We start from the raw sequence: 12,399 nt of genomic DNA, 5'->3' as shown, positions 1-12,399 counted from the left end.
AACTTAAATTAAAAACTTTTTCTTAGCTTATTATTAAGTAATATAGCTTAAATTATTTAAAGTTTAAAGTACCCTTATTTTAAAAACTTCTTTTTATATAACTACACGTTACTTTACTTTAAATTAGTTTAATTAAAAGCTTATTAATATTATTAAATTAGAATAAAAAAAAGAAGCGATTCTTAATATAGGGTATTATACTAAGATTTTTAATAACTTATTATATAAAGAGGTAGTATATAATAAGAATTATAAACGAACCCCTATAATATTCGTAATATTAATAAGTTATTTAAATTCCTTTAAATAAAATAAAATAATTCCTAACTTATTTACTAATTATTTTTATAAAAAGTCTTATTACTAAAAGTTAATAAACTATATAAAAATAGAGCTTATTTTAATAAGTAAAACGAAGTAAGAATGTATTTAACTAGGTAATAACGAAGCTTAAAAAATAATTTCCTATTTAAACTAAAAAAAATATATAAACTTTTATATTAATTTTATTTAAAAGGGCTAGATTTATATAAAACCCCTTTTTAAATAAAATAATAATAACCGAGGTTATTTTAGAAAAATAACTAAAATTAGTAAGCTAAGTAATAAAAAGAACTCTAAGGGGACCTATTTTTTAAATATTATAGTTATAATTATTAACGTCGGTTTACTCCCTAAGCTAAGTATAGAAAGTAATAAAAATAATAATCTTATTATTTTCTTTATCCCCTTTATTAATTTATATTTCTTTTTTAAAAATATAATTATAAATAATTATAATACCGTTTACTTTATTAATAACTAATCGCTTTTAAAACTAAATTCTATTTAATAAAACGATAGCTTAGAGAATATAAACTTTAGAACGGTATTTTATTTTATTATTATTAAGGGAATAAAGATTATATAAAATATTTTTATAAAATTAAAGGGGCTTAAAATAAAGTACTTTACTTTTTATAATATCGGTTTTATTAAAAACTTTTATATAAACGTCGTATTAAAAGCTCTTTTTTAAAAAATAAGTATTTAGTACTTAGGTTTTAATTATACCCTTTAGTTTGGTAGTAAATTTAAGAACGTTATTATTAAGTAGCTTAAAAAGAAGGTTAATTTAGTCTTTTTAAAATATAAGCCCTATTTATCCTATTTTCTATTTAGAAATTAGTTTTTATTTATTAATATAATTTTAGTATATAGCGCATAATACTTACGTTCTTTATACTAATTAAAGAATAACTAATTAAATATAGCCTAGCTCTAATATTTTAAATCTAAATATTTCGTACTAATAATACTTAAAAAGCTCGTCCTAACTACTTAGGGGGTAAGGATTAAAGGACTAAGCTATTTAAAATATTAATACTATATAATTATTTATATAAAATAGGTTATTTTATAACGTATTTTAAAATAAAAAGTAACCTAACTTTATTATAAGATTTTATAAGACCTCTTTAATTACTTATTAGTTTATAAATAAAATAAGTAGCTAATACTAATTAAAAACGAATATTTAAGTAGGATCTTCGTTTTTTTATAAGTTACGAAAATTTATAATATAATATTTAGAATCCTATACTTTTTTAAATAATAGGTACGTATATAAAAGGGCGTAGCTATTTATAAAATCTAATAAGACGTAGAATATATAATAATTATAATTAATAATAAAACTCGTTTTTAAATATAAATATAAGAGCTAGGAATAGACTTAAAAACTACTTTTTTATATATAAAAAAACTAAATAAAAAAAGGGAACGAGCTAACTAGGAAATTATTAATAAAGTAATTAGTATAATATTAATAGCTAATTTATTAAATAAACTTTAAATAAAAGCTATATTAGCTATAGCTTACTTATATAATATTAGCCCTAAGTAACGTACTAACTAGCTATTATTAATTTAAATTAAAAAAATCTAATTTATTTATTATTTTAAGTAATAGTAATTAATAAATATACTAAAGCTTATTTATAATTTACGTCCTTATTAAGGGTAGACGTATATATATAATTATAGAGCGTACTTTTTTAAAAAGAATTATAAAAAAAGAATTAATAAAAGACGCTTTAAAGTATAATAAAGGGAATATATTAAGTACTTTATAAGTTATATAACGAACGCCTATAACTTATATAAGATCTAGATCCCTTTATTTTTAAAAGTTATTATTATTTAAAATATAACGTTTAATAAGATAATTTTTTATTTAAAAAATAATATTAAAACTATAATTCGTTTATTTAAATTAAGGGCTATAGTAAATAAGATTTAATAGCTACTTATAATAATTAAACTTAAGTTTTAATTATTTAAAATTATAAATAAAAAAGAGGCTATATTAATTAATAATAAAAAGTAGTTATTACTACTTATACTCGCTTTATAAAAAATAAATAAGGTTATAAATAAGCTTAGTTCGTTTTTAAATAAACGAAGTAAGTAGCTACTTATTCCTAAACTAATTCTAGATTTTAAAAGTTTAGAATTAAAAACGAACTTTATTTAGCTAACTAAGTTAATAAGCAAGGCTATAAAAGAAATTAATCCTTTTATTAAAAAGATTAAAAACGTAATATATATATAAATAAAAATAAAAACTTTTTAAAGCTTTTATAAAAAGGATTTTTTTACTTAACTAGACCTTAATAAACTTTTTTAATAAATAAACTTATATTAAAAAGTAAGAGTAATAAACGACTTAGTTAGTAACTTTAATATAGTTAATATATATAATTAAAAAGAAGATAAGTATATTAAATAAAGCTAGAGGTTAAAAAACTAACCCCTATAAGTATTTATTTAAAACCCGAGTTAATAAAAGTAATTCGGGTAGTACTCTTTTTATATTTAAATAAAAAGAAATTAGGATTCTTTTTTTAATACGTATATACTTAATTAGTAAAAAGCGGTTAATAAGGTAACTTAGGGGTATTAAACGCTATATTACTACGTTTATATTATAATTAGTAAAACGAAATACGTTTTATTAACTACGGTTTAATTTAACCGAATTTATATAAATTAATTAATTACTTTTTTAGGGAAGTAAAAGGATATTTTTAAAATATTAGAACTTTTAAAAAGTTAATTTATAAAAGTAATATAGTTAGAAATTTAAAAACTAAAAAAAATAAATACTTAAAAAGTAATTAGTAGGGCGTTAGTTATTTTTAAGCCGATACTCTTTAAATAAATATTTAATTATAAACTTAATAATAATAATTACTTTAATTATTATAAAACGAGAATTTACGTTAGAGAGGATTTTTAAAAATAATACTCCCTAAAAAAGACTTACGTAGTAATACTAATTATTAAAATGTTTAAAGTAGCTATAGCTATTACTACTTAATTTAATTTAGAAATTTATTAATATAATATTATAAACGCTTTTTTAAATATATTTAAAAAGCTAGGTAACTTTTTTATTATTTATAAGCTTTTAAATAGCTTTTATAAACTAAAAATATATATAAAACTTAAATAAGCCTTATATAATACTCATAATACTTTATTATTATAATATAAAGAGCTAGCGTTAATTTTTAAAAATCTAGGTTTCTTATTTATAAATAAGGACCCGTACCTATTTTAAGACTTTATTAAAAAAGTCCTAGTTCTTTTTTATATAAATAATATCCTCGTTTTTTATTATAAAAACTACGTTTATAAAGCTAGTTAAATAACTAAGGGACTTAAAAAGAAGTATAAAATAAAAAACTAGGGGCTAGTTTTATAATATTTTAAAATAAGAGTCGTTTATAATTAACTAAATTAGAAAATCTACTTAGTTTATAATTAATATTTTAAAAAAGTAGCTAAGAAGTTCGATTTTATTAACTTTATTACTTCTATAACCTTATTATTAACGGTCCTAATTAAAAAAAACTTAGGGATTATATTCCTAAGTAAAACTAAGTTTTTTTAAAAAAAAAGTCGGTTTAATATTATATATAATAATTATAATTTAGCCCGACGTTATTGTTATATATATTTTACTTTTTTAGTTCTTAACGAACTTATCTCGTTAATATTATTTTATTATAAATTAAGTTATATAATACTTTTTTTATATATAATACTTAGTAATATACTTTAAGATCTTAAGGAATAACTAAGTATTACTAATTATAAATAACGCTTCGTTTATAAATAATAAAAAGACTTAAAGATCCTTATAAAGTTTTATAATCTCCCTTTTTAATAACCTTATTTAATAAAAAGTAACTCGTTAAAATATAATAATTATGTCGATTATAAAGGCCGAATTACTAAGCTTAGAATATATAATTAAAAAAATACTCGCTCTTAAACACCTTTTTAAAAATATTTTACTTAAGCTAAGTAATATATAAAAAATATATTATAATAATCGTTAAATAATTAGATTCGTAATAAAAAAAAGGGAACGTATTTTAATTTATTTATACTACGTTAATATTTAAAATATATAACTATAATAAGAGTATTTAAGAGGCTTATTTTAAGTAATTTATATATTAATAAATAAGATATTAGTTAATAATTTTATAAAGAACCTTTTTAAAGCGAAGTTTAAATACTTTATATTATTTTTAAATATAAGAAATATATAAAAAATAATTATATTAAATAAGAGGATATTTAAAAAGTAATAAAACGGCCCGGGGGGCCCAGTTTTTAATTAAAAAACGTAGCTTATAGCTAGGGAGTATAAAGTTATTTTAGCGACCTCGTTGAGTTATTTAAAAAGAGGCTATTTATTTAAAAAAATAAGCGCGAATTTATTTAAAAAAGATTTAAATACGGGCTATATACTTAGAGAGATATATAAATTAATAAAAGTATTAATTCCGATTTAAATATTATTTACTTTTATAAATAAAGTAGTTAATATTATTATATCCTTAATAAGTTTTTTTAATAACGTTTCTAATATAAAAAGAGCGCTTATAAACGCTTTTTTTATTAGGGCCTTATTTATATAAACCCCCTTACCCTTATTTTTATTTAAAAAACCGTCGTATTTAAGGGCCTTATATAACGCTATTATTGCGCAAGTTAGGGATTATATATTAAATTATAAATAATAAATAAAACGAGGATAGCTAAGAACCTATTTTATAAAATATAAGTAGTTTTATACTTATAACTATAGTTATTATTACTTATTTTATTAATACCTATTTAAAATATAAAAACTTTATACTTAAGTCTTATATATACTTCTTAAAAATAGGGGTATAACTTATTTTTTTATAAGTTTAGTAATATTAGTATTTATTATTAGTACGTAAACTTAAAAAGTACGTATTATTTAAATAGTTATTAAAAGCGCTCTTAATATACTTAAAGTATTTATAACTAAATAAAGGAAGTAAAAATACTAGTTTATATTAAACCTTAATATTAAGGATAGTACTAAAAGGGTCCGTTACTAAGAATTAGTTTTATAAATAATAATAAATAAAAAAATATTTTATATATAGTTAACTATTTTATATTTTTTAAAAAAAAATAAGGGAGGGGGCTATAAACCTACTTTATTATTTTAATACCCTTAAGAAAAGTCTTTTTTTTTTTTTTTTTTTTTTTTTTTAAAAAGAGATAAAAGAGGGGGTTATAAACCCTCTTTATTTATACTATTTTTTTAAAAAACGAGGACTTTTTTTTAATCTCTAAGAAGAAATAAAAAAAGGGGTTATAAACCCTCTTTATTTCTATTACCTTTTTAAATAACTCGTTTAGTTATAAGGCCGTTACTTATTAAATAAAATAATCAAATTAATATTAAATAAATAAGGCTATATTACTAATTAAAAAATAAAATAAGGGAATATTACTTACTTTTTATAGGCTCGTTATTAGGACTAGGGGAGTTATTATTCTTTTTTAAAACTATAGTCTCGTATTTATATTTCTTAATTTTTTATATTATAATAATACGAGCGTAGTTTTTAGCTATTTATTTTAATAATATTTAAATAAAAATAATATTATTAATAAAAATCCTTTTTTAATAATACGTATATATAAAAACGTAGGTATAAAAATAAAAAGTAAGGGTATATATATATAATAATAATATAAGTATAAGTTAAAAAAAAAAAGAAAGTTAGTATTATAAGTAGCGGTAAGAAATTTATATATTTACTACCCTTAACCCGTAAGTTAATTATTTAATTAATAAGAGGCCGTTTCTTAGTTATACTTTTTATTAATAATATAGCCTTAAAATTACTTATAATAACGAATATAAAGGTTAATTTATAACTAATTTACCCCTCGTTTATAACTTTATATATAAACCGATTTATTTTATAATTCCTTTTATAAATAGATTTTTATATATTAATATTTAGTTTTCCGCTTTTAATAAACTTTTTTATAATAATATAGGTAGTTAAGTACGCTTTTTTTAAATATATATTTATTTAGGGGGGTATATTATAATAGTTTTAATTATTTATAGCCTTATTATACGTTACGTAACCTTAGTTATATAATTACTAAGGCTTATTTTACTTATACCCTCTATATTAGAGCGAGCTTTATACTTATTTCCTATTTTTAATAAATAACCGTTCTCTTTATATACGTCGATGCCCCTACAGTGACTCTATGATACTTTCCGAAACTGAAAACGCTTACTCTAACTGCCGAGATGTTTCTTGGAGAGAGCGGCGACAGCGGTGAAGCCATTGAGAGGCGAACAAAGATCAAGACGCTGCTGTTATTGGCTGCGACGGCGGCTTGCCGGATGCCGAAACTTGGGCTTATGGAGATTTGAAATGGCCGGTTCGGGCAGGTTGATAATTTTCGCTATAGGGTCGACAGTGGGCTTTTTGAGATTACTTGGACAAGTACTCAGGACGATGCTGTGGTTGATTATGATATTATGACAGCTTGGGAGGCTACGGCGAGGGTTCCCGCGAGAGATGACACGCGGATTTCGTCAATACGGCTGCTGGGTGGCCTGTATACGTACCATGGCTCTGTGTTGCAGCACTTAGGGTCGAAGAGCACTTTATCCATGAGGTCTCTGCTGCTCAGATGACGTAGAATGCTTTGCGAGTAATTTCATAAAGGAAAGCTATAGAAAAGCCAGGTTTGGTGTAGATGATCGAAAAACGCTGTTATTAATGTCACAGATTAGCGACCACATTTGTCTTTACGCGTCCAGCGTTAGTAACGCGATCTCGCAGTGCGAAACATGGAAGTCGCTCACGATAGATTGATCTCCAAGGCTAGTCCCGTTCTCAAGTACAAATGTTACATCAAGCTTCGTCTGTAGTATATAAAGTAGCAGCAAACCATTCGAAGCCAAAGGAGATGGTCATTGCCGGGTTCTGGCCGGCATTGTCCCACATTTCGGCTCCGGTCCGCTTCTCGCCGCTAAACGTTCTTCCGGCTTCGGGAGTAACCGAACGCGGCTTCACCCGTGGGTCCGTCCCAGCTTATTTTGGGGGCACCCTGGAGCTCCCACATGGCTTCCACACCATATCCGTTTGCATCAGTGCTGTAGTGCCTTTTCATGCCTCACCATTTCCGTGGCTTCCAAAGGTACTAGGTTTGGCATTTGAGCGAGGGGAGAACCTCTGGATACCTTTGGAGATTGACGGTAACTACAGGATTTCACTGGTTTCAGTGCCTTCTGTACCAGATAGCAGACAGCGCGCGTCGCATAATGCTTTTCACAGTTGGCAAGTTGCACGAAGGGGTGGTGTGGTGCCAGATCGTCCTACTGATCCCAGCAACCGGCATTTAAATTGCCTTACCTAAGACACTAATTACTCCCTCAGGGTTCTCTCTATCCACAAAGGTGAAGCGCCTTTAGCGCACAGCAACCGCACAACTGTGCGCATTCTGCGCGCGCAGCTCTCAACGCACAACTGTGCGCATTCTGCACGCGCAGCTTTCAACGCACAACTGTGCGCTTCGCGCACTCTGATCTCTCTACATTTGGCCTATCTACTTCGAGGAGGTGCTTCAAGATGATGTCTTGATGCCTGGCTATGCGTGGGATGATGGATTGCGAGATATGTGTAGACTCAATGTTATTTGTTGCCGACCCTTTCTAACTCCCTGCCTGCTTCCTGACATCTTTCTCATCCTTCATCTTTTCCAGCACACACTCACAATTCATCGATAGAACAAGTCTGCACTGGCTTACACGAATCAACCTCGCTCTATATCATTTTTTCAATGCCCATTCTAATTTCTGTTTTTATTTTATGCCTCGTCCATTAATGTGTGTTTATACTCTCTTTGCCATAAAACGCCTGACCCATCAGAAACCCTTCTAGTAACACCGAGACCAAACCTTCGCAAAGATTCTTGACCCCTGATCGAATTTCGGCCGCGGCCGTTGATACAGTAGTTACGGCGCAATCGCCAACACAGACCTCAGTCCTTCCACTGCTCAACCCCAGCTCGGAGCTCTTCTTCAATATTGACCCACACCGGAAGCTCATTGTTCTCAAGAGGAAGAAAGCCATTTGCCCCAGAGTTCTCCTCGTCCTCCTATACCCTCTGTCTACCAACTACCCAGCGGTACGCTCTAGGGACTATCACTTCTCTAACATCCTTGTAGAACATGGCTATGCCCGGGGTCACAAAAAAGCCGATCACCGCCAGGACTTCAGCCCTGGGCCAACCTAATTCAACGATCAGAATACCCGGAATAAGAACGCAGATAAGGTGATGACGAGTAGCTACACACCTTCCTGCCCTTGAGAAGAACCTGCAACCTCACCTCGGCGCCCCAGATTCTTGGGTGTAGAGGCAGGCACGAATTGCTTAGACATTGGTCAGCCATGTGCGTCTCAGCCTGGCGTGGTAAACCTACCTGTACCAAGGATGCCAACGCCAATGTCACCAAGACCACTCGAAGAAAGAATGTCGTCAAAGACCTGGTGGCGATCGACGAAGAGAGGACATCGAAGAAAAGCACCGCACCGGCTTGGATAAAGTGGCTGACTTGTTTAGCGTTGCCTCCAACGGCAATCAACCAAGCCACCAAGAGACATTCCACCGAGCTCTGAGGTCGCAGGACCGAATCGAAGGTCCTCTGGCGATTCCGAACATGAAGACAGTGTTGCATCTGAGTCCCCGCCGCAGCGGAGACAATGATCATAGGTACAACGTGCAGCGTCGGGCCGCCAGGGAAGAGGTATACCGCCGCGGGCACCACGCCCGCTAGTGTGAGGACCGTTCTCAAACGAGTTCGGCAATCCATCAGCAGATGGAGGGTGCTAATTGAAACGCCGTACACAAAGCCCAAAGCGAGTTGAGCAACCGTGGCTTTAGATACGGAGAAGTCGGTCGCGAGAATTTCCACGACGAGGATGACGAGTGGGTTGGCGACGCGACCTCTCTGCTGAACATCCTCATCCCGCTGAGGGGAATCATCTCGTCCCAAGACGCGACGGTACAGTCGATTGAGGTTTCTTCGCACTCCTCTACGGCATGCGTCCAAGTTGGCGCCGGCGCCTCTCAAGAAGGTGGGCATGGGTATCCTGCTCAAAACTTTTATTTATGCAGTTATTGGGAACCGAGCCGTTGAAGTCGATGATGCTGGAGGTTACTAGTGTATCATCATCAGCCTTCATCACTTCTACGTCATGCCGTAATCTTCAGAGCTTGATCGAAGTACTGTGGCATCTCTATCATCCAGCGATGCTTGTTGAGTTGGAACACCGTTCTGGCTCGTGTTCCGCATGATAACCTCGTCCGTATATGGGACTTGGTCCATCATCACAGCTTTAGCCCGCTTTGTCTGCACCACTCGGCATCTTCCAGCTTCGGCCCAAAATATGGGACGTCGATAGTGTCTGACAAGAAAGGAACGAGGACACAACACTAACCTAAGGCTTTGATTCTTCACGATTTGAAAACGTTGCAATCACGTCCCAAACGAGTCAAAGATCTGTCGTCCGAGGTATGATTGGCGATGGATGAAATATTGTCAGTGAGGAACACGGAGTGCGAGAAAGAGGGAGCGACGAAGCAACATATATCAAACTTGCGAGGAGGGGAGTCCAAGAGACCCCCAAATTCTCGGGCAGCACTTCAACTCGATCGACGACATTCGTCTGGACCCCCTCCTCTTTCGAATTCCGGGCTGGTGCAGGTCATCGGTGTCTCTCTCCTATCCGATGCCCCCTGGTTCCACCGCTTATGGATTCGCTGTGCCCTCGTCACCAACTATGCCCCCTTTTCAGCTCAACAATTGGCCCGGCATCACAGCTGACGGCATTGTTGGTCCAGTTTGGCGATTGGCATGGCAGCACAATAACTCCTCAACTCGCCATCATCCCCAATCGCTTCTCAGAGAGGCCACCAGCCTGCGCCACCCTGCACAATTCCGAGATGTCTAAGCTAAAGAGACGAGGGGCTACTCAACCGAGCTTGGACTTGTTACACGATACTGTGTCTGGATGGACTCGGTGGACGAATCGATCAAGGGGGTAGGGGCGTCTTATTACCCTGCCACTCACCGGTTTACGATGTGCAGCATTAACCCAAAGGATTACTTGGTTCTGTCCATGTATATTGAGTGTCAGACTGCAAGCCATGCATACGGTGGAAAAAGACATCATCTTATGATTGGTCGAGGCTGACGACACTTCGCCCAGTGATATTCCCTCAATATACGCCACACTACAACCCAACCCGCGGCTTACCGCTCCCCGATCTCTTTCGGGTAGCCCAGTTTTCCTAATACTTTGACTTCCCCTCTTTCTTCGTCATCCGTGAGTGTGCTAGGTTTCTCATAGTCAATCAGAGGCTTCGTCTAATAGCCCATCATTGATGTGCTCTACGTAATTTCTCGCCTACCCTCTTCTCCAAGTCACAAGAAAGTGCTACCCGAGGCTGATTCCGCTTCCTCATGGATACTCGAACCTAAGGCATTGCTTTGCCGGTCACCAAAGCAAGCTCTCTCGGCTCAAAGCTGCTGGCGCCACTCTTAACAGCTACTAGTCTAGCCCCTTCATCACGGCTCTGTTCTGCACCTGGTCAAACATGGCTATCCCATGCCTAGCCGGCATGATGATTGATAGGGCCATAGATCAAGGACGACAGCCTAGTGAAGACTGCAGAGTCAACCTTCAACGCACATTGTATCGGCGCGATCAGCTCGCTAACCCCCAGTACAACAGCCAAATGGCACTGGATACACTTTCCACCTCTCCGTTGGGCAAAGTTGAGCAAAGCACGTGGATTGAGTCATGTGACTTGTCGGCGCGCCTTTCTGCCCTCACGGCGTTTCTCAGGTGACTCCCATTTTCCGACAGATAGTGAACATGGTGTTAACAGTTCCGCAGATCCCTCCGATTGCAGTGCCCCAGGCTATCCTGTCTCGCAGACTCTGGCATTTCTTCTCTCAAGAAGACACGCATCGTAGGCCATGTCTCAACAAGCCCAGAGACATCAGCCGTTACTTCAAGCAGCCAAGCTTCAGGGCTTTCTCCATCCATGAGGGCAAGGCCATCTGTCCGCAAAGCAAGACTAAGCAAGAGATCAACCTGCAACGAAGACGGCTCTGACGACGATGATGAAAAACCCAGAGCCTCCACGAAAAAGAGAGCAAAGTTTGAGAGCACGAAACTTCAATTTGCCTGTCCTTTCTGGAAACTGGATCCGAGCAAGCATCGGTCGTGTTACAGTGCTACACTCTCGGAGACCAGATACGTCAAGCAGCATATACTTCGACGTCACGTACAGCCACCTCACTGTACGTACTGTTGGGCAATCTTCGACAGCATCGATCTTTTAACAGTTCACAAGAGCCAAACGCCATGCATGCCCGATGGCTCGCCAAGACCTGAACTTGAAGGAATTGATTCAGCCCAGGAACGAGTACTTCTTTCTTGGAGAGCCAAAAGAGGTTCATCTAAAGAAGAGCAATGGTTTGAACTATGGAAAATGATATTTCCTTACTTACCCACTCCATCTTCGCCATTCATGGACGAAGAAGCCATCGCACAACCCCAACCCGAACACATTTCAGCGCAGTTGAATGCACCCAGATTCAACAAAAGATTCAAACTGTCGCCCAACAAAAGGAACGTAGGTAGAGGCTTACCTAAGGAGGAACCTAAACTTCGATGTCCCTACTATACAAGGTTTCCCCAGACTTTCTGCTCGTCAAAATGGCGGAGCTGCTCTGAGTCTGTATGGCCCACGGTGGATCATTTGAAGTAAGCGCGTGCAGGTCCAATCGCAAGTGTCAAATCACGCTAATCCTTCATCAAGGGAGCACATTTACAGGTGTCATGCGGCGCCTCTCTTAACCTGCCCTCGATGCCGGGAACCATTCGATTCGACAATGGAACAAGTTGAACATTTGAAAGCAGAGAATATATGCGTCATCAGAGAAGAGTCTCCTGAGATCGAATGGCTCAATAA

The 12,399-nt window shown here is 33.6% G+C and overlaps 2 protein-coding genes across 2 annotated transcripts; one reads left to right on the top strand and one right to left on the bottom strand.

Moving 5' to 3' along the window:
• Nucleotides 1-8,394: 8,394 nt before the first annotated feature.
• On the bottom strand, nt 8,395-9,499 carry CTAM01_14878 (uncharacterized protein; the record flags this gene model as incomplete). Its single annotated transcript, XM_060530877.1, has 4 exons — nt 8,395-8,511; nt 8,572-8,645; nt 8,711-8,786; nt 8,837-9,499. The coding sequence occupies 4 exons, from the start codon at nt 9,497-9,499 to the stop codon at nt 8,395-8,397; spliced, it is 930 nt and encodes a 309-aa protein (XP_060374541.1).
• Nucleotides 9,500-11,013: 1,514 nt separating this feature from the next.
• Nucleotides 11,014-12,195, top strand: CTAM01_14877 (uncharacterized protein; the record flags this gene model as incomplete). Its single annotated transcript, XM_060530876.1, has 2 exons — nt 11,014-11,264; nt 11,316-12,195. 2 exons carry the CDS (start codon nt 11,014-11,016, stop codon nt 12,193-12,195), a joined length of 1,131 nt encoding a protein of 376 aa, XP_060374540.1.
• Between the last annotated feature and the right edge of the window lie 204 nt (nt 12,196-12,399).

The sequence above is a fragment of the Colletotrichum tamarilloi genome, assembly GCF_030869305.1.
Source record: "Colletotrichum tamarilloi strain Tom-12 chromosome Unknown Scaffold_138.1, whole genome shotgun sequence".
Lineage (NCBI taxonomy): Eukaryota > Fungi > Ascomycota > Sordariomycetes > Glomerellales > Glomerellaceae > Colletotrichum > Colletotrichum tamarilloi.
Note: the sequence above shows the minus strand (reverse complement) of the source record. Positions and strands in the feature narration are given on the sequence as shown.